Here is a 27,991-nt window from a genome sequence, read left to right on the forward strand (position 1 = left end):
AAATATAGGAATAGCACATAATGGTCTTAGAAAAGTAAGTTCAAAGACCCACACTGGTTCTGATTCATTGTGTCCACAGAACTCTGCGGCAAACATTCTAACGTCAAGTCGTCTTTCTACACTTTTGGCTGTTTCAACTCAGAAGAACCCCAGATGTACGGTTTATTAATGACCTGAAGAACCAGGAAAAGTTTTTTTTTTTCAAATCAAAATATTTATTTCATCTGATTGTATCAATCACAGCCCAGCTGGTCAAACAGAGCAAGCAGCTCTGGTTACAAAGATCCTGATCCTGGTTACAAAGAACAACTCATGGTCCATTGTCCTTGAATCTGAAGATTCACTCCGAAAAGGAGCAAACAGCTGACAACTCCAGACGGGATGGAAGCGTTCCCGCTGTCACGGCTTCCCTCCCTCCTTGGCGTCCGTGGGTATATCAGGCGAGCTGGGCTTTCTCCTCGTGTGCCGCTTCACCGTATTGCTTTGTCTTCTTCGGCTAATCTACTGCACTAACACGAGCGTTCAGCCTCTAAGATACAAAGCTAAACATCTGAGCATTTTAACAGTGACAGAGAGTTACAGAGACTCGGATTCTACGCGTGTGGGTTCTGGACGGAGTATGTCAACCGTTTTTTTTTTTTTTTTTTAAACTGTGATGCTGAGGTTTCTGATCTCTACGGGTTGGTGAAGGTGCTTACCGATAAGAGAAGATGGGTCAGAGTTAGAGGACCACACCAACGTTGCGGGAGCTCCACTGAAATCAGATCATCAGGTCAAACTTTGAAACATTCATGTTGTCCATCAGGTTGTTTGTGTTTTGTTTTTTTGGTGCAAGAATGTTCTTGCGCAGCTTTTTTTTTGTTCTGTTCTGTTCTGTTTGTTGGTTGGTTGGTTAAAATCTTGATATGCAGAAACGCAGCTGCACACTAGCATGTGTCATGGAATTCCTGTAGCAGGAGGCGAGAAGGTGAGGAGCGGCAGCGAGGAGAGAACGAGGCTGCCGACGTCCGGTGTCCTGCAGGAGGTGCTCCTCTAGAAGGTCAGCACTGAAACGGGGTGGGGAGGGGGAGGACAGTCACTCACGGCGGCAGCCTTCAGCTTTGTCCGGTGGGTGCGGCATGCGGGGCGGCACGGAAGACGGACAGGGGGTGGAAGAGGAGGAGGAAAAGGTGGAGAGGAAGACCTCTCACTTACAGTCCACCTCCAGGATGGCTCTGACGGACCGCGTGAGCTCTTTCGCCTCCTGGGCGAGCGTGGCAGCGGTCCACGGGCTTTTCCTGTAGCGAGGGGGGACGCCGTGGGACGACGAGCCGGCTTTGACGTCTCCCGAGCTGCGAACACAGGCGAGGCGGGGTCAGCGGAAAGAAAAAGTGCAACACATGGAGACCCCCGGAGATACTCCCAGAGGATTCTGTTAAACTGACCGCAAAACATTAAAAAGTGAATCCGAGTGATGACTGATGTTTGTACCAAAGGATTCCTTTACATGGGACGCCATTGACTTCTCTTTTTCTGTCCAGGTTGATTAAGATTATCCCTTCTACAAACAGATGGCAGGCAGCATTAATCATAGCGAGGCCTTAAACTAATAAGAGTTTTTGTTTTTGGTGACAGTGGGTGCTGGGTTAAGTTTTCCTGTGTGGAGTTGGCGTGTTATTCCAGAACAAGCCAAGAGTTTCTATGGGTACTCGGGATTAAAGTTTAGATTTATGGCCGGAGTCCGAGCAAAAACAAGACCCAAAATTCTAGCCGGATTGGGCCAGAATTATGTGATTGATGGTTGGATCCTGGTGTCATAGTGCAAACAGAGGCGTAGATAGTTAGTTAACCTGTTGAGGAAATAAAGAAGGTCGGGAGGGAAAAGTAAATCGGACTGTAAACAAAGGCAGCGCACTGAATGCTGGGTGGGACTAATAATGTAACACAGGATAGTTAAAACCTGAGGAGCAAAAATAAAATGTATTTTTACTCCACTTTTTAAGGTAATTGGGTCTGAAATGTAACCAAAAAAGGTGAGGTAGACTTCACCTACTTTTGAATTCAGAACCTTCAGCTGCCTGTCAGTGACGCCTTTGAGTTTGTTGTCGAAGTCAGGCAGAAGTTAAACTACAATATAGATAATTTCTCTGAAGTTGAATTGTTTTCTTTCTTTCTCTGAACTAATTTTGAGTTTGAACTGAGCTCTGAGGAAATTATGGCTTTAATCTGTGTCAGAATACTAAAAGCTAAACCAGGCCATTTATTTCAGACAAAAAAAAAAAAAAAAGAAGAAGAGAAGAAAGAAATATCAACAATGCTTCCTTTATTGAATCTATGGATTCTGTGGATGGACGAGTGGCCTAGAAATGAACAAACCAGAGAGTGAAAATAACAGAAATAGGACCGGGGATCCGCTATGGGGGGTAGAATGTCCAGCGGTTATGAAACCTCAGGCGTCCCACTGACCTGCAATGAAATAAAAGAAGCTGGCAGGAGGTTTCATAGGTAGATGACTTAAAAGCATGACCGAGTGACCTTATTTGCAGAGTCCACCTTACACAAGCTCCAAGAGAGAGCCGATAAACTGGGATAAAATTACGGCGGAGGGACAAAAGGATGAGGGCAGATGGAAGGAAACATGAAAGATAAACAAAATAAGAAGAGAAAAGGGAGGAATAATAGGAGAGATTATGAAAGTAAGCAGATGGAAAACAGGTGAATTAGTCGACGAAAAAAAAAAATTATATATAAGAAAAGGAAAATTCAAACGGATCTAAAGGGACACCAGCATCAGAGACGTAAAAACAAAAGATAAATAGCAGGAAAAGGAACTTGCACAAAGAGATTTCCGATGAAACATCAGTGAGAGAGAAGGATGAAGGGAGGAAATGAGACAAAATGTAATTTATAATATTAAAAAGTTGTAAGAGACAAGGGAATCAATCAGAGACGTTATGAGTCTCTGATTGACTCATCTAGGTGCACGCAAACCATTTGATGATAATAAGGTTACTCATTCATCCATAAAGGACAACTTCAGACGCAGAACAAAAAGATAATCAGACATCCATCCATCTGTCCATCCAAGCCAGACTTCAAAATTTGTTATAAAGTGAACAAGTAAGCATGCTTTGTGTGACATTCCTCGTGGTGATCAGTGTTGTGTGTTGGTGGTTAATAAATACAGATCAACAACTGGATCGGGAAGAGTAATTGGTGACCTCTTACTCGGTGGAGACATTTCGTAATGCCGCCGCTCGCAGCGGGAGCCCATTACCGGGAGCCAACCGGTGCCCTGCCTGAGCTGAAGTGGGCCACGTTGGACCACTGAGTGTGTGCGAAGCCCAGACTAATGGGCTCTCTGCTGGAGACATCCTTACATGACTGAGTAACACACATCTCAGTTACCTTTACTTCTAACTTATTTCCTGTGGACCAAATGTGCAAAGGGAACTTTCCTGAACTTCGTTTAGACTTGTTGAAAGTCACAAAGATGTTGAATGAAATTGTTAATTTGTTATTTCATGGATGTACAGACAAACTGACATCCTGTGCTGATGTACAGGAAATAATTTACCCACCGACAGCGTCCATTATTAGAAAAACAAAACAAAACAAAACTTTGAAGTAGTGAGAAATGCAGAGAACGAAATATGAAGACATAAGAAAAACGTCATTTCTTTACCTTTTTAAGAATTTGAAAAACAAGAACACAATCATTTCATGATCATTTCCTTTGATTTATATTTGTTTCGAAAACTTCAAATATCGAAATTTAAATGAGAAAATGGTAATATCAACATTTTAAGCAAAAGTAAATAAATTAGCTTCAAGTGACTAGATGAGGATGAAAGTATTTAGTTGCAGTTTTTGCGTGTTTACATGTGTTGCTGCTTAGAAAATTAATATATTCAAATACTTAATTTTTTATATTACAGAGAAAAACAAAATCAAATCAAATATAAAAGTGTAAAAAAACAAAAAAAAAAACAAACTGATGTGATTGTTTTTCCGTTCAAACATTTGTTTACATGTTTCCCCGTCTGCACATGAGTTTTATCACGATTCTCGTAGATCTTAACACACACTACATCTGCATATGAGCAGCAACACAGCAGAACACTGTGGTAAAGACACACGCACACACACACACACACACACACACACACACACACACACACACACACACACACACACACACACACACACACACACACACACACACGCAGACACCTTTGAAGTGTGTACCTGTAGCTCTTTGTGGGTCCGTGACTTTCCAGCAAAAAGTCCTGAACGTTCTGCAGTAAAAGGACAAAAAGAAAAACAAACGTAAACTTCACGGAGATGATCAAAGTTTGGATTCAGGTTCTGGTTCACCCTCTCACCTCCACAAAGCTCAGTAGCTTTCCCGTTGACATCTCAAACCCCTTTTTGGCCGTTTCACTCTTTCGTAGCTGACACTCCAGAATAGCCACCTTTTTCTTCAGCTCGTCTGCTTCCTCCTAGGTTAGAGTGGAAAGATTCACTTCTCTCAACCAAACTAAACTAATTGTCAATATTGTACAGAGCAATATGTAATTTGTTAGTAGGCTGATATTTTCTCGAGTAGATCCGTTTTAACACAAAAGGTTTTTGTTTGACTCTGTGATTGGCTACCTTCTTGCTCATTGGTGGATGCTCCACCCTTTGAGTCTTCAGCTCGGCGATTTCAGCCTCCAGCAGGTGGATGACCTCCTCGTAGTCCATCTCCATCCCTCTGGCCTGCTTCTGGGCCTCCTCGACCAGCTGGATCCGGGTCCTCAGAGTCCGACTCTCCTCTGCTCCCACTTTCGCTTCCTGGAGAGAGTACGTGACGAAAGTGGAACATCAAGTCTTTAGGCAAACAGATTTCCCAGTGAACGCTCATCAAGGTTCACAGGTCCACCTTAGCTCATCAATCTGCCTAAATTTCAAATGTTGGTCAGGCTACCAACATTTGAGCATCTTATGGTCATCAGCTTCTTTTACTTAAAACTATGACACAGACAAATTTAAGACAACTTTGTGTTGTTGTGCCTCTGAGTTACTCCTCTGAATGGCAAACTATTCTAGAATGAAATGTGAAAAACCAAACCTTTAACACCTGAACGCAAACGAGAACTTACAGAAGAATGGCTGAAAAAGAAAACAATGAAGATGTTGTAACGGCCTAGTCAAAGTGTTGCTAAAACTGGTGTCAGCACCTGGTGTGTGTTGATCTAATCAAGCTGTAAAAAAAATAACAGCTATTTTTACTATTGTTATTTTACTGGAGTAAAATAACTCCAAGAAAAGGAAATAATAAAGGACACTTTTTAAAGTACAGTCCACAAGTAAACATACTTTTTTGCTGTCCACCATTGACATATTAATGATGTTTATTCTTCTAAATCAAAGAAAAAGTTACATACCTTTATAAAGAGATAAATCCAATATAAATTTTATTTTATTTTTTTTAAAAAGCTTTTCTATTTCAGTAAGCACTGACTAATGAACCAAAAATACCTGGAGGTAAGTAACTCAGTTGGAAAATGTGAAAAGCTTAGTTTGTGTGCTGTGTGTGATTTGTTTTTTATGAGTGAAAGGAAACGGCACACAGCACATGAATTTGGTGACTTAAGCCCTCCTGCAGAGACGTCGTACGCACGCAAGACTAACAGGACACAAGAAGGTAAAAAAAAAGAAGTGATTTCCTTAATAAGGCTTGGAAACACATGGGAAGAGGAAGGCCATCTGTTACTGTTATTGCTCTCAGCATGGCTGCTTATGTTTCTAAACCTCTACAAATTGCTATTCAAAGAAAAAAAAAAAAAAGGATGCTCCCTGTAGCATCCATCTGTCCCTGCGAGGGCACCTCAGGTATGGGGAGTTTCTGAGTCCCAAAAATTTTTTAAAGAACTTTAATCTGGATCACCACTCAGGCCTGAAAACCATTCTCAGGAAGACTAAGATAAGAAAAAAACAGTGTGAAGACTGGTTGGTGTCACCCAACGCATGTTTTTAATTTAGATCCAATTAGGAGCTGCTCCCACCAGATGTCGCTGTGGAGCGTTGTGTACATTAACTTGCATGATAAATGATTTAATGTTGCTTTCAAGCGGTTCAGAAAAATGTCCTTCAGACTCCCAAGGCATAATACTGCAACCATGTTCGCCAGAATGCTGTTTACTGATTTCTCTGTACACCAATATGAAACAAGAAGTCTTATTTCTTAGCGAAAAGATGACTGCATGGAAGATATTTAGACTTTTGTACTGCAGAACACGGGCTTTTACTATGAGTCAACAAGGTTTTCTAAAAAATCACAGCTGAGTCTGAGAGAAAAGTTTCAATGATGGTTTAACTCAACAATCACTTCAACAATCACTTCAACTTGCCCTTGATCTCTTTGAAAATAAATGTCAAACTCGGTGGTCTATCTGTGAATTTGCTTCAGCTTGTTTGTGCTGAATATTCGGTTTCAAAATAAGACGTCAGCTGGAACGCACTGACTCTGTTGGTGTTAAAATTAGACTCTTTCAGCTGGGTTTGTTGTGCTGAGCATCCATTCAGAATGCACTTGAGGTGTGAGGGGGGGTTGTTAGGGTGACTGCAGGAACCCACTGTGACGGTTTGTGGCTCCAGCTGAGGCCTCGAGGGTCCGTGAGAGCTGACCTCCCGCTACAAGGTCAAAATAAGCAGGTCAACACACTAACCCCGCTACTCACTGGGAAAAGGAGAAATTAGGGAAAAAGCTGCAACCGGAACAAAAACAGAATGACAATGGCTCATCATGAATTAGCTCAGATGAAAAGATATGTCTCTTTGTTTAAAAATTTCTTACATCTGGTGACTAACAGAGCAAAATACGATTTTTAGGTTAATTGGTTACTCAAAGTTGACTAAAGGTTGTCTTTTCTGTGAAAGACTAGTGAACTGTCTAATGCAGGGATGTCCAAAGTGTGGCCCTGGGGGACATCTGCAACCCTCTGGATGATTTTGGTTGGCCCCATGGTTGACAATTCAAGAATGGAGCGAATCCATGATTAAGTCGAGATTTTTTACAGACCAATACAATGTAGTTGACAAAGTATGACAAACTATGTCTTTTATTAACAATATTAATTTTTAAATAAAAGACAATGTGTTTTATTTGTTTATACTTTGCTAAAACCAGCAAGAGCCGCTCAACCTTTGTTTCAAAATGTCAAAATAAAGACAAAGGCAAAATTATGACAATAAAGCCCAAAAAACGTCCAGCATCTTGTCCAGGACCCTCCTGTTTTGGGTCAACCATAACTTGAAGATTCCTTTTCTACAAAATTTAGACTACTTACCAAAATATTGTCTGATTAGAATATTATTGGGAAGATAAAAACAACAAATATCTCAAAGAAGCAATCTCTTCACTTTTAATTTTAAAACATGTGGCCCTGGAGTTTTCTTCACTGAATATCGGTCCTGGTTGCAAAACGTTTGGACACCACTGGTTTAATGGACCACCGATGTATATTTAAAAAAAAAGGAGTCAATAATCAAACAAAAAATAAAATAACATGCAATGACGCCAAGAATCTCCTCGTCTCTCCTGCGACCGTCCAACCTACAGATCGGAAACATCCCGCCAGAACCTTCGCTGGCTCCCTACATCTGTCAGCTGCGTCTAAATCTAGATATCGATCCATTTACGCAAAGGTATAGGAGCCGAGAGGCGGCGAAGTGGGAGCGAACGAGGGCGAGACCCTTCAGCTGTGAATCAGAACAAACAAACGAGAGGAGGAACTATTTTAGAGCCCGAAAGACGAGCGAATGGAGGCCTCGCACTCCTCCAGCCGCTGAGTGGGTTCAACTCAACCTCCCACACTCACACACTCTTATGTTCATTGGTGTGCGTGTGTGTGTTTGTGTGTGTGTGTGTGTGTGTGCAGAAGGCTCCACCTGCTCATCTATTTTTACAGAAACACTCAGAGTCATGGAAAATCTAAATTTATCAGAGAGCTCTCCTGTACCGCCTTCAAAACACAAAAATGATGTGATTTCGTTTCATACTGAGTTTGTGTTGCTAGCAGAGGAAAAAAAAAAACAACAGGATGCAGAAATCTCATTTCTACATCCTCAAATATAAAACAAGATGATTTGTGTCCCCGATAAACTAAGGTAGATTTAGCTTAGAAAAACTAAAACTAGGTGATTCTATTTAAAAGCAAATATTTCTTTAAAGTGCAAAAGGTGAGGGAGAAATTAAATATTAGACTGACCTGCTTGACCTTGTTGAGCTCGTCCTCCAGCTCACGGTGAACTCTCTGAGACTCGACAAGCTGCTCCTATTGGAATCAAACAGAACGTGTTTTTGTTGTTTTCTGTTTTTCCCCGCTCCAGAGTCAAACCTAGAAGGTTTCACCACAAACCTCTAACATTTTATCAGACTTTAGTGAGGTCACCTGCAGTGTCTTGATCTCCTTCAGAGCCTCAATGTGCTCCTTCCTCAACTTCTCCATCTCCTCCAGGTCGTCCGAGTCTGACAGTGACGGCTGCAGGAAGGAAGTTTGTGACGTTTTAGATAAATCCCAGAAGTTTTTAGCAGTCTCATCAATTATCTTAAATAGTGTAAAAAAAAACTAGATTTTATTTTACTTTTTAAAGTGACAAAAGCGTAGATAATTTTACTTTGGAAGATGTCTCTTTTGTTTTGAGGATGTCAATGGATTCTTTATTTAAAATAGGTGTAGTATTTTAAACCTAAAATAAACCTGCAGATGTTTTATGTATAAATTTTAGCCCGCAGATCCCAGATTTCACAGGCGGAGCTGTTACCGGTGGGTTGGTGGGAGACTCCAGCAGGCTGGAGAAGTCGTCTGACATGAACCTGGAGCTGGACTGGGTGCCGAACAGTTCCTCCAGCTGAGGCTTGAACAGTTCCCGAATCAGGCTCTCGAAGTCTGCAAGCGCAAATAGAAAGGAAGAATCTCACCTGGTTTCTTAATAACGGCATTAATCTGTTTTTGATAAGTTTTTATGGTGCCAGTTGAATAGGTTTAAATAGTAACAAACTGTTTTGTCTAATGAAGCTCATTTAAGAACAGGTCTCAAGTAAAATTAGTTGTTTTTTTTTGCATTTCACTGTGCATTTTACTACAGAACAGGTTTACTTTGACACATCTGCCTTAACTAGTTCCTAAGAAATCTGTTCCTCTGAGCAACAATATCCCTCCACACTGAATGAGCAACAAAAATAAAAAACCATTCAGTCCAGCAGGGGGAGCTATTGCAAACATGCAAGCTCTTTTTATCTTTTTTCTTTTTTTACAGAAATATGGAGAGATCTGCTTCATCCAAGTAAAACAAGGGCTAACAAACAAATGAAAGCACGCTGAAAGTCAAAGCTTGTTGTTATTTGCATCTCCTCCATGTGAGTGTGAAGTGAAGGATGATGGGAGTTGTTGTCGTACCTGTGAAGGCCACTGTTCCAGAAGGATCGGCTCGTAGTCTGGACCGAAGAGCCTGCCGCTGAGCCTCTGTGGGTTTCAGACCGATTAGATCCAGCGCCTGAAACACACACACACACACACACGGATCAATACCCACAGCTGGAGGTGGTGAAAACATCGATCGGGAGCTACCCTGATGTGCCTCACTCTCATTCTCTTCACATGTTTTTATAGGTTCTACTGTGATCACAGTCTGAGGATTGGGATGTCTAATAATTCTGCAATGACCAAAAAAAACAAAAAAAAAAACCCATAAAACTTTTTTTTCTTTATATTTGAATCAGGCCTGAAACTGACCTGCTCCAGTCGTTCCAGTTTGAATCGACAGCTGGAACTGAGTGAACATTTCCTCTGAGGTGGTTGACTGCTCCCAGAATCTGAAACACAGAAACACAGATTTATGTTCCCTGGTGGAAAAAAATATGTTTTTTCTACCAGCACATTTAAGCATATTTTAAATGTGCTGTACTACATTTTTAGTATGTTGCCAAGAGGATATACTTGTTAAGATTATATAAAAAGAAATGTATGCATGTTTAAAAAACATGCATCTAATACTCTTTTTAAAAAAATGTAATGCACTAAATGTAATGTGATGCCAGGGAGCCGACTCTATTTATCTCTTTATAATGAGATATGGTATTCGCATTTCCTTTCAAGTGTAGCTGCTTTTTTTATTATGCTCATTTTTATAAGCATGTTGTCATGTACTTAGTATATTTATTTTCCTGTCACTGTTAAAGTTTAATCAGTTTTTCACACTTTTACAGAGAGTTCAAATTTGAGGCAAAGCTCAAAATGTCACTCAGAAATAAAGTTTTTGTCAATTGTTGTCTTACATTTTTCACCAAAAATACATTTAATAAAATCTTGATATAAATAGGCTACTTTTTTCAAACAAAATATTGATTTTCATCCTGTATTGAACTATAGTAGACTGACCTGGAGGAAGGAAAAAAGAGCCAGAAAATGATAAAAGAAAAGAAAAAAAAGAAAAAACTTAAAATAAAACTTAATTATGAGACTCAGCATACCTTCAAACGGTGAGTTTATTTTATCTGAATGAATTCACATCGTGACGTCAAAGACGAAAATCGGGATGAACTAACATATGGAGGGAGACCTCAGGATTCCTGGTGGAACTTCACACCTCCGAAGCCAATCGCAGCCCAGACCGCCCGGTCGCATCACTTCCTCCTCCCTCCTTGAACCATCCGCTTCGCTGCGACTGTAAGGCCACAGTTTGAAGGCGCTCAGCTGTTCGCAGTCTGTCTGCGTTGTGATGAGATGACACGCCGTCACCTCACAAGCAGCTCAGCATTTAAATGAAAGGAAGGACGGATAGATGTACGAGCTGGTTGGGTCTGGACCTGCGATGTGTTCACGTCTATCTATGTTCAGAGGGCGTTTGTTCGTGGGCAAGTTGTTTGTCGGCCAACAAAACAAAAAGAAATGAAGCTTTTTGAGCGAAAGGTTTAGGCTTTTGTGAATATTAAGTAGATTTCATCATGAGGTGCAGAGGATGGTTGTTGGTTTCAGGAATTTCACTGAAACCGAGGTTTCAGTTTTACAGCTTGATCTCTCTCTGTCATCATGTGTTTTACAGCTGTTAGAGGAAAAGCAACATGTATCAAACTTCTAGTTATAGATCTGTAAGGATTACTACATGCTGCTGGCTTTGTGACTCTTGTAAAGATGTCCTGAAGAGTTTCTGTGAGGTCAGGTCAGAGTTCTCCTCGTTTCACTGGTTTGAATCTTCATCTGAGCTCGACGGAAACTCACCAGGGTTTGTGTCGTTGCTGCTGTCGCTCTGCGGCACTGAGGAGATTCCCGTCTGCTCCGTTCTGCCTGGAGAGACACGTACCTAAAAACAAACAAAAACAGGTCAAAGGTTGACCAGTTCCCTCCTCGTATCAGACAGAAACATCTAATGAGACACAGCAAGTTAGATAACACATCCGTCTCATGAAGCTCAGACCTGCGTGACGTTGACCGGCGGCAGCGTGTCACAGGCCGGGTTCCTGCTGGAAGTGATCTTGGTCACCACGGTTTGCTGCGAGGCCGTGGAGCCCAACCCGAGGGCCTTTGTCTGGGGTCCGGCTCCAGCGCCACACCCCTGCAGACAGACTGGGCTGTGGGAGCCGCTGCTGGAGCTGGACGACGACCTCCGTCTGATGAAAGCAATCTCTACCGTGGGGTCTGGTCTGCAATGCAAACGGAAGGATGTGTTCAAACACTGTTCCTTAAGCCTCATAGTCATAGAGACGCTCAAAGGTTTTCTGCTGTTTTGCTTTAATCCGCCTTCGGTCTGTCTGGTTTCGCTCGTCTTGGACCTGAGTTTGGTGCGCGTCAGGATGCTCCGGGCCTCCTCGTTCGTCACTCCGATCAGAGACTCCTTGTTGATGGACACCAGCTGGTCTCCCACCTGCAACCGTCCGTCCTGCAGCAGAACCACAGGAATTATCAACACATATTCTGTGCAAAACTGTCCAAAATTAGATCATGCTGATTTTTTTTTAAATAACAGGATATGCCATTTTGTTCACTAGTTTATTAATTAAATCAATCTTACACCTGCAACAACAACATGTATGTATGTAACACTTTATAAGAGTGAGTCTGTAGAGCAACCTGCTGTCCAGTTGGTATGATTACCACAGAAATGTTGTTCTTTTGTCTTTCTCTACCAAAACTGGTCTTCAATCTGGTGCTTTGGTCTCAACTATCCCTTTTTTGAAAGACAATTGTGTCTACAGAGACTTCAGAATGAATTTTATTTGTTGTTTCTGCGGTTTTGTTTATTTATTTTGTATACTGAAAATGTCTTCCAGTTTCAATGTTCGAATGTTCATCATAAATTCAAGTTTATCGATCTTCAGGAATGTGTTCTTATATTATTCTTCCAATATTTCTTTTATATTACAACAATATTATCGTTTATTGCAATAAGTTCTGGGACAATTTATCGTCTAGCAAATTATTCAAAAACAAGGAATCATTCCCTTCTATGCACTACTTGTAAAGAAGGTTGATAGGTGTGGAAACTTCTGCAAGTCACTGTATCAATATTTATGTGACAGAACAGAGTCTCTTTCTCCCAATCTGTGTTTCCATCTCTGGCGATTTTGCTTTGATTATAATAAAGTGACACGGACTCCGACCTTCTGGCAGTCTCCTCCAGGCACTATTTCCTGAATGAACACCATTGGTCCTTCAGCTCGGTTGGCCCCTCCCTTGACGACGAGTCCCAGGCCTGTTCCCTTGGCGACACATATCAACTGAATGACGCTGTCACTGCGGGAAAGAGGAGAAGAGACGACGGGATGACAGAGATTAAACTCGGAGCTCGGAGTCAGCCGGAGCGCCGCCTAATCTTCATCCATCCTCCGCTTCAGAACTGCTGAAGATGCTCTTCGCTATTTTTAGTTTCTGCTGGTGTTTCCGCGCAGCTCAGTCACAGTTGGACAGTTTATGTAACCGGAGACAAACTTTCTGGAAGTGCTGAATGAACGTGAATGTCACTGAACAGACAGCAGAATGAATAAACTAAGAACTCCAGGGATTTGTTCATCTGCTTCCCTTCTGGAAGAAACTCAACGTTTTTCAAAAGTTTACAGCCCAGCTGAAAAATCTTTCTCGAGAAAATATGACGCTCAGAACTATGATGCATATTAACGAACACTGAATTTGCTTTTAAATATCAGCATTCGTCGTAACATTTCTGTAAATTAAGGAACAAACTAACATTTCTGCTCAGCCTCTGTCATCTTTCTCAATTTTCAGCTGCCACATTTGGTGCAACCTGGACATTAGGGGCATGGAAATAAATCACATCCACATCCGCCACCAGAGGGCGGAAGTGGTGGCATAATGGTTTATCAGGCAGTTCCTGAAGCATCCAACAGGTCAGAACAAGTAGTTAAGGTCAGCAAACACAAGGAATGCATCATCAGACAGCATCACGTGAAACAGTAAAGTCCCGCGAGAAAACAGAGAACGCGTAGTTGCAGTCCTGCCGCCACAAAAATTTAAGACGTGTGATTAACGCGTTCACAGCCAACTTATTTCCTGACATTTTAGGATCTTAATTTCAGACACATGAATTGCGAGAATGCCCAGATGCCCTGCGTCGTCCCACCTGAAGGCGAGTGCCGGGGTGTGCACGGTGTAGGCCGGGGTGGTGGTGTAATGCGGAGCGTGGCTGTAGGCGGTGATTCCTTCTTTAGGACTGAGCAGCTGTGGGCTCTCCGACCGGGAGGAAGAGGAGGAGGACGCCGTGTCCGTCAGCTTCCCTGAACGGACACAGAAGAAGCCAGCATGAACACAGGAGCAAAGCAATATTTTAAGAATCGAAGGATGAATGAAAAGTTTCTTTAAAAAAAACAAATAAAAATCAATGTGGGATTTAAAAGCTTGAAGGACACAAATGAGGACATATTTTTGTGAAAAGAATTTTGAAAAAGGAAAAAAAAACTTGTAAGTTTATTGCGGATGAAGAAGCACCAGTTCCATTTGTAAATGATTTCACTGATAGCAAGACATGTTTAATCAATATTGGGATATTATTTACTGAAAACAAGCTCCTATCTCTTGCTGAAAAGTTACTTGTGAATCAGTCTATTTCAAGCATTCTAAGGCTATTTGCACTAGAAACTAGACCAAAAATAATAAATAAGATTTAGCGTTTTTCCAGTGGCGTGGGAAACTTTTCCAAAGAACTCATTTCTGTCAGACTGTAGAAACACTGGCAATGTTGGAAAGATTTGGAGGGTGAAAATGCTCTGACAGAGAAAGGAGCAGAAAAGGAATACTTTTGCATTTCTAAAAAAATTGGGACACTTTTGGCGAAAGAGGAGATCGTCTCAACTGCAGATTCACTGAGACGTGGGACGCCCTTTTTCAGAGAAGAAAACGTTTTTTTGAAATGTTTCACAGGATGTTTCCTCCAGCCATCGGTTCTTCAAGGAACAACTTGAACATCGACCGCAAGGCGAGTCAGCGAGCGATCGTCAGAGAAGCGAAGCCGTGTGATGCGCTTTACCCATGGATAGCTGCGTTGGAGAGATTCTTCCCGACGCCGTGACGTTATTGGAGCCGTACTTCTCCATCAGCTCAGCAAACTCCCTCCTGAAGGACACACAGATGCAATCAAGCTGATGGGATTTCAGCACAGAATGATGTGGATAAACAAGATGTGCAATCCGCTTTTAAAAAAAATAAAATTAATTTTTACAAACATACGCTTCTGATACCTTACACTTTCTAAAGTCTGCTTAGGATTTTTACTAAGTTGCAGATAAATTTAAGCAACTCCTGGTAAAATCTTTCTGGAAATGCAGCAAGAGATGTCAAAATCGGTTGAAACAAACAACATTCATGTCTCTTTCTCTCTCTATTGCTTTCAAAAATGTTTTTTCTGATTCATCTGAAAGCATGAGTGTACAAGACTTCAGCCGCAGCAATGGCTCTGTTTCTAAGGTTTTATCTGATCTGTGAGTGTTTGTCTCCCTCACATGGAGGTCAGCCGGTCTCACAGCATCATCCATCGCTGTCTGATCCGATTGGCTGTTAATGCCTTTTAAAGTGGATCTGCATGGCTGCAGATGAAAAACTCTCAGAGATCAGGAATTACACCCTGATCCCTTCGAACCTCTGAATTCCTGCCAGTTTTCCTTTGTTCCAAACACTTTTTTAGTTTTAGTAAGCATCATTCCTCAAACTAAAGCTGAGATGCTTAGATTTAAAAAGAAAACTATGGTGGGTGAAAACTCTAGAACATTTTCTTGAATTCCCAATTTTCCAAATGTTTTAGTTTTGGTTCTTGTCTGAAAATTTAGTTTTCTTCTGAAAGCTGCTGACATTTGGTTTGGTTTGGTTTGGTTTGTTCGGGTTCAGCCATTGTTGCAGACATTTTCCAAAAAGTTCCACGTTGTGGCTAATCTGCGTTTCCTGTAGAAAAGGAAAGAGGGCAACACACAAAACTGAGATTACCTTGTCTGCTTAAGTTTCTGTTCACAGTTCATTTTGCAGACATAGCAACATGTAATGCTTCATTAATTGGTGCCCTCATCAGCTTAAATCTTCAAAATAAATAAAGAGGATATCAACTCCGTATCTGTCGTGGCCGAAAGTCGTCTGTAATGTTTTCCTGTTTCTAAAGATATGAGTCATAACACAGTATGTCTCAAGCACCTGGATGTTGCCACCTTTCCTTTAGTGTCCTTTCATAAAATAACGTGAAGTGGCTCAACATAGCAGATAAAATTACTTAAATGTAAAACTACATTTGAGAAAATATAGGGAGCAATTTTCCAAAAGACTGTCAATTTCTTTCTCTCTGAAATGTTGTCAATGTTTCCATTTTATGCGCTCTGAGCTCTTTTGTCGACCTGACGGTCTTACGCATCGTTTTCCCCTCGGCGCGGTGAGGACACGCAGTCAAATCCTCACAGCGTGTGATTGCCTCAGGGCGTCCTCACCGCAACCTGCAGATAATCATCATAATTTGTTTTTCAAAGTGTGAAACAAATCGCTGTAACAATGGAGGTCGGGCCGTGGGGCGACTGCGTGACGCGTCGTCGCAAAGCTGCTTCCGCAGCAACACTCTGCCCGCTTTCGTAACAGAGAGGATGGGAGCGAGCAGACAGAGGTGAGACGACCTTCTCTGTGCACACACAACACGCTCTAAGCTACTAAACTTTTTTTTTTTTTTCCTGCTCCATCTGTTCGCCTGCAGAGTGTGACCCTCACTAAGGACACAGACTGTTTCTGCTTAATTTGGGAATGCTGCTGTTGTTTGGGATCAATAAAAGGATTATCTCTCTGTGTTTTACAGCTGAGTGCAGCGCTGAGACTTTACTCACATCAAAAAAACTCCCAAACAGCAGCGGGAAGAAAAACAAGGTTTTTCAGCTTTGTATTAAGATGTTTCTGTCCAGATGCTGCAGATTTTGGTCAATTAAAGGAGAACCTCCAGCAGTCTGGAGTGCATTCTGCATGACTAGTCCCTGCCACCATTTTTTTCTTTTCTTTTTTTGCTGATTGCAGTGAGTAGTTGTGCAGGAGCCCCGTGGTCAGACAGCAGGGCGTCCTTATTGTGTCAGGCTGTGTTTGAGTTGAGGCTAAGAGCTGACGTGGAAAAGCACTTGGGCCATCAGGGGGTCAGATCGGAGAGAACGCCACACATTATTTTTCATGAGCAGACGGAGCTGGAGGAAATAGGAGATGTCCGTGCCGCGAAACATCAGCTGGTGTCGAGTAAACATCCCAGTGGGAAGGAAATTAACTCTCTTTTTTCTCCAGACTGGATGAAGGAGAAAAATTAACTCTTTTTGTTTTGTGTTTTAGGAATTCTCAAATGAACAAACATCTAATAAAGGAGCTGAAACCAAACCAGCCAATATCCTAGCACAATCCTTTCATATTTCTTTTTAATACTCAATGTGCCTGTAGCTTGTTCCACATGCAAAACAGTGATGAACCGATTTACAACAAGCTGACATGTCAGGAAGGGCCACCAGGGGGCATTAATTCAGGTAGGCTATCAGAAGTTGAGTGATAGTGATGTCAAGACGTTGCTTAAGTGTCTAACAATAGATCAGAACATTGAGTGACTTTGACAAGACGTCATAAACTAAAGGCTGGGTTAGCGTTAGCCTGAGTGTTGTGTAATCGTCTGACGTGACTGTCTGATGCCCCGACTTGCTCCGTCTGGGGCTGCTTCGGTTTCCATCTCAAACACCTGCTGTCGAAGCCACGTCAAAGAGATGAATGTTCAACAGTGACGCTAATTCATCTGATCTTTAGCACACACCTAAAAGTAGTCACTGTTCAAACTTTAACGAGATGATTAAACATGTGAATCCGATCTTGTCCACCGATCTTAAATGAAGGTCTAAAAATCGACCACTATTCTCTTCTGCTTTCCCGTGAGAGACGTTTGGAAGATAGACCGGTCCACCAAGTCATGCCTGCATGTTTGCAGTTAACAATAGTCATCTCGCTGTGACCAACTCAGCAACTTTCGTGCCATATTTAGCGACATTTCAGACAAAAATAAAACTGGCATCGGCCAAAATCGCAATTGGCCAGAAAACTCTGGCCCTATCCCTAATCTTAAGATTCAGTCAAACTGTCATATTGACAATTCATCAAACAGGATTAAGATGCACAGCAGAAGCAACTCCTCTAAACTAAAACATAATCAAAAATGAATAAATAAAACCTAGAAAAACTTGTAAAACAAACAAAAAAAACTATAAATTCAATATAAACAAACTGAAATACATTTAAGTAATCCTATTAGTTTAGATTAATACTAACATGAACCATTATATAAATAGAAAAAAAAACTATATTCATTCATTTATTTACTGGTTAAGTGACTGAAAACATCTTTTAAGTAAAATAATCACTGTTTTCTAGAGGATCTGATTGCTTACCTGGATTCGTCATCCCTAGCGACGAGCAGCGACATGTGATTGGAGAGCGAGGCGCTCCTCAGGATCTCCACCGCCCTGCCACACATAAGATATTTAAACACTTGAGTCTTGAATTTGGTGATCTATTTTCTCATTTGGAGGCCCAAGTGGTCAAAAGAGAATGAATGACGACTCTAAACAGTTTGTCTAAAAGAGATCAGCAAACTCTGCCGACTGCTTCATCCAGAACTTTAAATCTGCATGAATAGCATAATATTTTGAGCTTCTTATAATTTGTTTCAACCATTCCTTTCCTCGAGTGCTTATGCAAAGCTTAAAGAGCAACCGGGAGCTGAAATCATTTACTAAATATTAATTTAAATGTTTTTCAGCAGTTTATAGTTAAACCTCCTAGTTTTTGAAGCCGTTAGCAATGTTCTTGTATAACTCTACGTCACTCTACTGGTCAGAAATAGAGGTAGAAATGGAGTGCATTACAAGGGTAGTTCATACATTTTCAATGGGATTTAGGTCAGGGCTTAATTTCAGCCTGCTGTCTATAATCCAAAACCAGTTTGGGATCATTGTCCCATTAAAATATCAAGTTTCAACCCTCGCTCCCGGGCTGTGCTCCACAGGTGAAATTAAGTTGTTTTGGCACAGTCTGGAAGGCATCTGAACACCTGTGTTACTCTTCACACTGAATCCAGTTTAACACAATACTAGACTGGGAGCATCCTGGGCCAACTTGACAAGTTGGCCCAGGACAAGTTGGCCCAAAGCCTAGTTACACACTAGGCTTTGGATAAATCTTGATGGCCAGATGAAACAAATCCAGACAAAGGTTGAGGTTTTCAAACCTCAGAACGCAACACCAACCGGTTAAACATGGCAGTGGCTGCCTCATGCTGTGGGACTGACAGTTCAAACAGAAGATGGATTGCTGAAACGATATCTACGACCATCTCCAAGTTCTTCAACTTCCCTAAAAATCAACACAGCTTCTGGAATGGTCTAACCACAGCTCTGATCTCAAATATATTCAAGATTTGTGAATCATATTGGAAAAAGGGGGACGTATGGATGCAACAAGCTCATTTAAATGACCTCTACGAACAGTGACAGGAAGAGTGATCAAATGTCTAGAATGATGCCTTCTGGATGGATTTAAGAGACATTTAGCCACCATGCGTTTAACCATGTATGATTAATTTTGACCTTCTGTGGATTAAATTCAAACTCACATACTAAGTCTTCTCAACAAACACTAAATTGTAATTTGTAAGTCATTTTTAAAAAACAAAACATTGGAAACAACAAATAAAGTGGATACTGAAGTCTCTGTGAACAAAATTGTCCTTCCAAAACGAGAGTTGATGAGACCAATCACCAGACTGAAGCCTTTTTGTCATCCAGTGTTTATTATAGGTTAGATCCTAGAAACATGTAGAATTCAAGCCCAGTCAAGAGCCGTCATGTGGGGGAACTGTCAGGCAAATCGAGAGGAGAGTCAAACAGCAACAGCTATGGACCAATGAGGGATTCCTCTAAAAGGAACCTCTGTCTTCCTCTCTAGAAGGTTTGGTAACGCTAAGCTGCTCAGGCAGCAGTGAATTAAATCCAGACACAACTCTGAAGTTTAAATCACTGGCATCGGCTCAGGAACACTCAGTTGATAAAGTTGAAGCATGAAAATAATCCAGAAATGCTGCTGCTTACTCTGAGCTAAAAATCACTTAAAGACGGCTATCCCGGTTTGAACCGTGTCAATTGGCTCGCGCCACTCAAACTCAGAGAGCAGTTTTTTAAACTTTGGATCAATGATCAGCATCGGCAACGGCTCAGTCGACCCGTGATTTTCTGAGGTGTTATTCAGACAGTTTCTGTTTAAGCTGCCGGGTGTACCGTTCCCACTCTGCGCCATTGCTTCACTGTCAGAAACGCCACAAAAGGGGTGAGAAGGTGAAGTCATCCAGATTGGATTAGAGGTGTTGCTGTGAATCAGTCGAAGTGAACTGATTTGCCAAAGCAAAGTGGTTTTATGCTTCAGTCACACACACAGAATTTGCACACTCAGCCAATCTCACCTCTCATTGGTCACTCCAATCAGGCTGATGTTATTGACATCCAGAATCAGGTCACCTGACTTAAGCCGACCTAGAGCACACACAGAGAGAGACAGGTGAGTGTGTGTGTGGAGGGGCGCGAGGAAGGGAGGGGGGTAATGATATCTTTTCTGAAATGAGATAAACACTCAGAAAGGATGTTACCGTCCAGAGCAGCCAGGCCGCCAGCGATCACACGCTTGATGTAGATCCCGAAGTCTTCGCCTGTCAGCTCCCTGTAGCCTCCGATTATTTTCACTCCTGTGAAGGAGCGAAAAGAAAAGCTCAGCAGAAGTGAAACTGTACCAATGTCACACACTGGTCAATGGGAGGCGGAGAAAGCAGGGGTGCGAGTGCTCACCGAGTCCTTTCTTGCAGTCGGAGAACTCCAGCCTCTGGACAGCTCGGTTGATGCCATGGGGGCCCATGATCGTCCTGGAGACAAACAGAAAGCTGATGGGCTCAAAAACATCTCAACTTGGTGCCTCGAGCAAAGCCTCTGCGTGTCCTCAGAGCCCCACTGCACAAAATAATCAAATCATCACAGGATTTTGTTATTGTCTTCCTCGCTCTCCTCTTACCTCCCGCCCCACCTCCCTCTTCCTGCCCGCCACGCACAACCAATAATATCTGTCTCCTCCCAAACAACACAGCAGCTGAACCACAAGTGACCTGGATGTTCAAAGGCTCCAGCAGTCAACAACAATGACTCGGGATAATCGGAGGAACAAGAGATATCAGTTGTTAGATCCCAGACGGTCTTCACGAAGACATCCGAGGGTGAGGAGGTTTAAGGCTTAGGCAGCAGAGGCTCCTGTTGGTGCGGCTGTCTGTTGGTTCTGTCCTCGTTGCTCAGGCTCAAGCTCAGCGCCGCAGTACGCTGTCAGCCTGAGCGTCATTCAGATGTTTTCAGCTGGTTCTGTGACGGCTGCAGAAAGCCAGCGCGAATGCACCAAGCGGGGTTTTCAGACTTTTTGAGGCTTTAAGCTTAGTTACGGCTCTGACTCAGGGATGTTCCACATGAGCCTGTCAGAGCAGTGGCTACGTCAGGTTGATCTTACCCTGAAGTGGCTCAGCTGTTCATTATTAATGCAACACAAAAGAGATGGGGGGGCGGGAGGGGTCTTGAGGCGAGAAAAATGTGTTCCAGTTGTGGTAGGAACTGGAAAATCAACTGAAACCTCTGAAGTCGGATTTCTCAGTGGAAAAGGGGGAGCCGCTTTGACTACTCCCAGTAGTATCTCATATCAACGGTCGTAAGACAAAGAGGAAACATGCTTACTTTACAGGATACACATGTAAAAGCATGTTTAAAGTCAGTGTTATAAAAGGCTGAAATTCTCAACTGGAACGCATCCTGCAGGTCTGACGTCAAACCCACATCTGAGTTATGACTTCCTAACTAGAACACAGTAACTTCTCACAGTGAGGACTTTTTCACCAAAGTGTCTCTATGGTTGACAATAGTTTTTACTATTCAGATCCTGTCCGGTACCATAAAAGATTATGTGGTTTTCTACAACCTGAAAGCGACGTCAAAGTTGACGTTATGTCACTTTAAATATCTCATTCAGAAAATGTTTTATCCTGTTTTATACAGAGGTGGTCGAAGTAGTCTTTAAGTTTTATCATGACATTTTGTGGTACTATCGCCATATTGACAATAAGAACTATTTATTACATCTTTTTTAGGTTACCATATGTTACAGACTGCCAAAAAAAAAAAAGAATTGATCTCTTTTCCTTATGCTTATCTTCTTTAGAACACCAATCTCATAAAGAAGTGTATCACTAACTGCACACGGTAACTGTATTTATCGCCTTCTCGGTTTTCAGTGATGCTTCTGTTGAACAAACAGTGGGGGAAATACTTTTGATCCCGACAACAATGACAGCTATGGGGAGGTTTAAAGGTCATTAATTGGACAATAGATCAAAATTTGTGTCATGATAACAAATGTATCACAATAAATGATAAAACGATACGATAAATGCACACCCCTAGTTTTATATAGAGATTTTGTTGGTATCACAACAAAATACATGATTTATCATGTTAATCCAGTAGCAATCTGACTTCTTATGAATGCATACGCCACTAAAGACTCCCGAGTTTTGCTTGTAGAGAGGAACCCAACCAAGTAACAGAAAAATCCTGCTAGCATTCCTTGAGCTGTTTTACATACCGTAAGATCAAATCAATTGCTATAAATGCAATTCATCCCGCTGATGATTTGGACTCCAAAATAATAACAGTGAACACATGGGCAGAAGAAACAAGTTCAATACCCATTTTTACTGTTAAAGAAAAAAATCATGTTGCACAAAAACAGCCTTGACTTAAGTTCTTTCACTCTCTGAGTCATAAAACCACCAACCGCTTCATTGCGGTTCTACATAGCTTTAGGGTTTACCTGAGGCTAATTACATGACTATTTCTCCAGCTGTAAGGTTTTTAACTGAGTTTTTGCTTTTCCCTGAGCAGGACAATGTTTGGTAAGAATGTTTGGGATGATCCCTCTCAATAAATACTGTCAATACGGAGCTGAGGGGGCTCCTTAGAGTTGCTCCGATTCTCTGTCAATACTTGCTGCTTTGAAAGGGAAGCAGCGCAGCTATCAGGACCGGCGTGCATGTATTAAATGTTATGAAAGGGATTATGGGAATTGAAGTCAGGGTCACTTTGATCTGTTTGAAGAGGCTTAATTAGGAATAATAACATGATCCATTTCAACGAGCAGCCGGTAGCCATATTTACTGCAGAAATAGTCTTACACTCAAAGCATATAGATTGGTTTTCACCTTTGAGAAACGTCTCATCAATCTTTCTGTCATAACCCAGCAGTACACACAAAATAGTTCCACAACATCAACTATTATTATGTTGGTATCCTCGGTAAAGACTAGTTTGAATGCATGGAGCAAAACAGTCTGGAAATTTGAGCGCGGAGAGCCTGCAGCCGCGCTAACAGGCTGATAACAACAAACTAATCTGCTTGAGCTTCTTCAGTAATGTTTCTGCAGATCAGAGTGTCAACAATATGAGTCACAACTGAGGCTGCAGTTCTGCACGCGTCAGAAGAAACAAATGTTAACATCAGGAAGAGGCTGGAGATCTTCCATGAGTTCATACAAAACAAAAAGTGTTCATTTCCATCCATCCATTAATCCTCACCAGAGCACTGTCTGCATCTCTATCATATATCAACAATGAAAATATTTACGAAGCATTTTGTTTATACAGTTCATGTAGTAAATAACTTTGTATAAATTTTCTCACCTTTTTAATGAGTGTGTGTGACTTCTTAAACTTCTCCTTATGTTGGCCAGACAAATTAGAGAACAATGGCACCTGTTTCTTTTTTCCTCCTGAAAGGCCATTAGTCAATTAACTACATGAATAAAGACAATCAGAAAACAGACGACCTGGATTTAAATGGTTTAGAGGCTCATTAGTGCCACAGGCAACCAGACCTGATTAAAAGGATAAGACCCAGTCTTGGATTTTGTGAACTTGTGCCGGACAGATTCCTTTGATCCCCGTGAAACTCTGAATAAAAATCTCTCATTTCATCTTCTTCTGCCTCCAGTTCCACATGGACCATGACACCGATATGTTTTTTTTTTTTTGCCACCACGTAAATTAAACAAGTCTTCCAGCGTGGGAAAAAAAGTCCAGGGCAACAGCAGTTCCCTGTAGATCAAAACCAATCCACGACAGTTTCCAACACGCAGCGAAGCCAGCCGCTAGGACACGAAGCAGCAATTAAACTGATCACTTAATACCTGATGATCTGCATTACCTGTCGCTCATCATTACCATCACACGCCGGCTGGCTGCCAGGGCGACACTTTGCAGCACGGTAGCAGAGTCACACAGGGTGAAGGGAAGACAGGCACGGATTACGCTGGAGTTTAGATTAAAGACATATGAGCATTTGACGTCACAAAGCAATGTCATTTTTTAAATGCATTTATATACAAAGATATCAGAACACGTTTAAACTACACATTTAATCGAAATAAACTGACTTTGTAATTGAACATTTATCCTCTTGTTCTGAATTAAACAATAGTGCTGATTTTTTTACTCGTTGGATTATTTTACTTTAGTTTATGGCCATAAACTGACAACCGGAATGGTTCCATCAGCTATAGCAGGTCATCCGAGTCCTGAATCAGCCACAAACCATCATAATAGCATCATTACACTTTACTCTAGGTCCAATTACTTGCCTTTGAAACATTGTTAGTTTTATGAAAATATTCCATATTTGTCTCATCAGTGGATAAAGGGTTTTTGAAAGGTCTTGTGGATCTAAGAGCAGTGTGCCATGTTTTTGCCTTTTTTGCTCAATAGTACTTTTGACCTTGGATTTCCCCTGTGGATTCCAGTTTTGCCCAATCTGAATGATAAGCACTGGCCTCAGTGGAGATTTGGAAACTTTAGCTGTTATTCTTTGGGTTCCTGTGTGGCCTCCTGGATGAGCCATTGATACACTGTCTAAATAATCTTGGTAGATCCAACCAACCGACTAATACCCCAAAAACTTAAAGTTAGCAGTGAGAATACAAGCAGTCAACTTTTGCACAAACAAACCACGAACCCGGGCAACGTCTCAGAGGAAACTTTCTCATGTTTTTTAGTTGAATTGTGGACTTAAGATTTAAACTTAACTGACCCTCTACCAAATGCCAAAGGTTGTGGATTATAAACCAAATTTAAGGAGACTAGCTGTTGTTTAAGTCAGAGACGCAGCAGAGGTCAAGTGAAGTTGACTCTGCTTGTGACTGACATCACAAGACACCCTGAGAAAAGTTATGCAAAACTCCAAAAATATATTTCCTTTTTTTTGTTCCTACCAGAAAAATAACCACCAATCTAAAAATATTCAGTTCATAACTGTCTGTTTTTTTTTTGTACAGGGATGCACCGTCTGAGGATTACTCTTTGCTGTTTGCATATTTAATCTCCTCCTGTCTGCTTCTGCCGTATGTTGAAGTGTTGAATAAAAACAGGAGGCGAGGGGACTAAAAAAAGATGAGTCTGTGTGCAGCCTGATCCAGAGGGGCCATCAGAGGCCACACAGGAAGCTGGGAGCTAATCTCTGCTCCTTGCATTACCTCTGACCATTCCTCCACCATGTTGCATTAACTCTGTCCTCCTGAGAAAGTCCTCAGTCTCTTTGGTCACCCCCCCATCCCTGCTTTCAGTTACAATTAATGTCCAACACAACATGTTTGGTTATGCTTTGAAAAACCAGAAAATTTAGATGTTTGAGCATTTCTTTTGGAGCCATGTTCATATTTTGAACATTTGTCAACTAAAAAAATAATCTGGAAATATTCTCCAACTCTTTTAAGTTGAATCTCAATGGACTGAACCCTGGGACAGATTGCGATATCCAATTCAGCTTTGTCTTGACCAATTCCTGCTGAAAAAATTAACTTATAAAATATTTTAGCGATATCCTTTTGCAGAGCTGGGCAAAAACTGTAAGGGGCCCTGGGCAGAATTTAATTTGGTGCCCCCATCTGAGTTTTTCTTATGATCCAAATAAAATGCAGTTGTGACAAAAATGTTATATTTCCTATTCTAATTTTGGTGTCCAAACAAGAGTTTGAAGGTACGTTTGGTACAGTCTTGACACATATACCAATTGTCATGTATTTGTTTTTGTTTGTTTGTTTTTTTTAATGATACATGCAGCAGAAATGATTAAACAAGTGAACATAAAAACAGCAATAAAACAGAATTGCACGATATATCTTCAAAGAACTGCTTGGATGCAATGTTTGCTAGTAAATTAAATCCTTGTGAACACAAACAGTTAACAAAGATGTTAATTGATGACACATCATAGATTGATCACATCTGATATTGAGGTCAGTGGTCAAGATAATATGCTAGGAGAGTGGTGGGCTCATTGTACAGTCAAAAAAATTCTAATATTATGCAATATTTTTTGTGATAACAACTTGAATATTTGTTGTTTCGAAAGTCCATTTTTTATTATTATTTTATATGTAACTTCAGATATGAACACTTTAGATCTATATTCACTTTAGATCATGAATTTCTATTCATGAGTTTCTTCTTGCATCAAGCATAGATTATATTTTGCTCAACTTTGTGCTTTTGTCACAGGGAAAAACAGCAAATTGTAATTTTCCAGCTGTTGTGATTGCAGAAGACCTGTGCCGTCCTCCAGTCACAGCCATACAAACTCAGCTGTGGTCAAATTAAGTAGCAATTTTGGCTCATTTGGTTTTAGGTTTGTGCAGTGAATTTCCTCTGACATCTTTTTAATAGTTGATAGTGAAAAAACAGTGACTCTCAAGAAAATGCTTTATTATTACAATTTCTCCAATCTCAGAGTGAGGGAAAGAAGGATGAGGGTCAGGGTTGGGAAAAAGCCCTCTGAAATTTAGTCAGTGCAATATGTAGTGCAGGAGCATGAAAACAGATGTTAGCAAAAGACCGAATATCACTCATTTTGATTCATTCTGGTATTCCTTTTAGAGCAAAAGAGCCTATTTATATTTTTAGTCGGGTGCACATTATTCCAGCAATTTTTGAAATAATATAAAGCTGATTTTTGCACTTTTACTAGTTAAGTGAAAAAAAACAAAAAACAAAAAAAAAACAATCAAGTGCATTATACTTGGAGGAATATGACAAAGGACAAACAGTTAAATTAAGGTCAGACCTCTTAAACAGTGATTTATTTTTTATTAATATTATTTTGTATCATTATTATTTAATTTCTATGTTAATTAACCAGGATGACCCTGTGCAAGAGCCTCTTGGTCAAAATGCAGAAGCTCAAAACCTTTACAAAAAAACAAAAATGAAAAAGCTTTATTGCCTCCCTCAACTTGTGCTTCCATTTCAATATGTATTGGTTTGCATTTCAATGTTCTCACATACATCTGGGAGCCAAATATCCCCCACAGCAGGAAGGAGGCAGACCAGCATTAATCTCAAGGAGCAGCAAATTAAAGCTGACATGCTTTATATCCGGTCGCTTCATTCCGCTGTTTACAACAATAACACCCCCCCCCCCCCCCCCCCCCACACACACACACACAACCGAAGAAGAAACTGGTACTCTAAAATCTCTCGCAGAAAGACACGACGGAGGTCGCGACACGCGGCCGTCCTTTAAAACGTGCGTGACCCAGAACCAAGAACCGGAACCGCGCTCGAGCGTGTGGACTTAAAACCGCCAGGCATCTGTCGCCAAAACAGCCTGCGACTCTGAGCGGAGTGACCCACATGGAGCAGGAGCGAACACAACAAGAGCCGGCAGACCCCCCCACCCCTCCACCCAACTCCAACTCCACCACCACCACCATTACTGCTCTCAACCGAATGCCGAAGAGAAAAGGCGGGAAGGACGGAGAAAAGGAGGCGAGGAACAGGTGACAGGGAACGACGAAGGAAGAAACTCAAACTCACCAGTAAAGTAGAGACAACCCATCGAGGCGCTCAGGTTCCTGCGGGAGGAATGGCATCGCACGCCGGAGTGTGAGAGACCGAAAATATGTCCGCGCACATAAAAAACAAAAAAACAAACAAACAAAAAAATGTAAATACACAACACGCTCTGCTTCACACACGGAGAGACACACACGCGCGCGTGAGGCTGAGAGGAGGAGACGAATGAGAGGCGGCGGCGGTTCAAATCGGGTCGGTGCGCCGAGCGGAGCTGAGCGGAGCGAACAGGGATGGAAATCCGCCACGACAGAGAGAGACGCGCTTACCTTTCCCTCTAATCCACCCTGATACCCGCCCGTCACATATACGGCCCGCGCACGCGCCGCGCCCCGCGTGCGGCGGACGCGGTGCGCAGCAGAAAAGCAGCAGGAGCGCGAGGAGCTTAAACGTGTGTTTTTTTGCCTCAGCGGCAAAAACTCCGGGCTTTCTTTTGTCTCCCACACATTACGCACTGTGAGCCCCGCTGACCATCACCGATGGGATTAACCAGGAGAAGATGAA

The 27,991-nt window shown here is 41.6% G+C and overlaps 1 protein-coding gene across 3 annotated transcripts; it reads right to left on the reverse strand.

The window, feature by feature from the left end:
- Positions 1–228: 228 nt before the first annotated feature.
- Positions 229–27,943, reverse strand: stxbp4 (syntaxin binding protein 4). 3 transcript variants are annotated; one of them, XM_055043110.1, is made up of 21 exons: positions 27,452–27,943; positions 20,351–20,424; positions 20,155–20,250; positions 19,972–20,041; positions 17,906–17,980; positions 14,506–14,591; positions 13,603–13,756; positions 12,626–12,758; positions 11,798–11,904; positions 11,443–11,668; positions 11,247–11,328; positions 9,762–9,841; positions 9,426–9,522; positions 8,791–8,915; positions 8,418–8,507; positions 8,235–8,300; positions 4,636–4,815; positions 4,365–4,481; positions 4,228–4,277; positions 1,195–1,331; positions 229–1,046 (listed from the first exon to the last, which is right to left on the reverse strand). In XM_055043110.1, the coding sequence occupies exons 1-21, from the start codon at positions 27,505–27,507 to the stop codon at positions 1,033–1,035; spliced, it is 2,115 nt and encodes a 704-aa protein (XP_054899085.1). In that variant the 5' UTR covers positions 27,508–27,943; the 3' UTR covers positions 229–1,032. The 3 variants fall into 3 exon arrangements, with proteins under 3 accessions (XP_054899085.1, XP_054899083.1, XP_054899084.1); XM_055043108.1 differs by lacking the exon at positions 27,452–27,943 and adding an exon at positions 23,270–23,509; XM_055043109.1 differs by lacking the exons at positions 229–1,046; positions 1,195–1,331; positions 27,452–27,943 and adding exons at positions 2,283–2,445; positions 23,270–23,509.
- Positions 27,944–27,991: the final 48 nt, after the last annotated feature.

The sequence above is a fragment of the Poeciliopsis prolifica genome, unplaced genomic scaffold (genome assembly GCF_027474105.1).
Source record: "Poeciliopsis prolifica strain line A6 unplaced genomic scaffold, Auburn_PproV2 SCAFFOLD018, whole genome shotgun sequence".
NCBI classification, from domain to species: Eukaryota; Metazoa; Chordata; class Actinopteri; order Cyprinodontiformes; family Poeciliidae; genus Poeciliopsis; species Poeciliopsis prolifica.

Bases quoted from the DNA above. Each gene is read 5' to 3' on its own strand.
- stxbp4 (XM_055043108.1), bottom strand. From the start codon at position 23,370: ATGGCCTTTCAGGAGGAAAAAAGAAACAGGTGCCATTGTTCTCTAATT. The intron at 20,042-20,154 runs GTAACATCCTTT...TGTGTGCTCTAG, and splicing joins CGGCCTGGCTGCTCTGGACG to GTCGGCTTAAGTCAGGTGAC. The intron at 12,759-13,602 runs GTGGGACGACGC...TCTTTCCCGCAG, and splicing joins ACCCCGGCACTCGCCTTCAG to TGACAGCGTCATTCAGTTGA.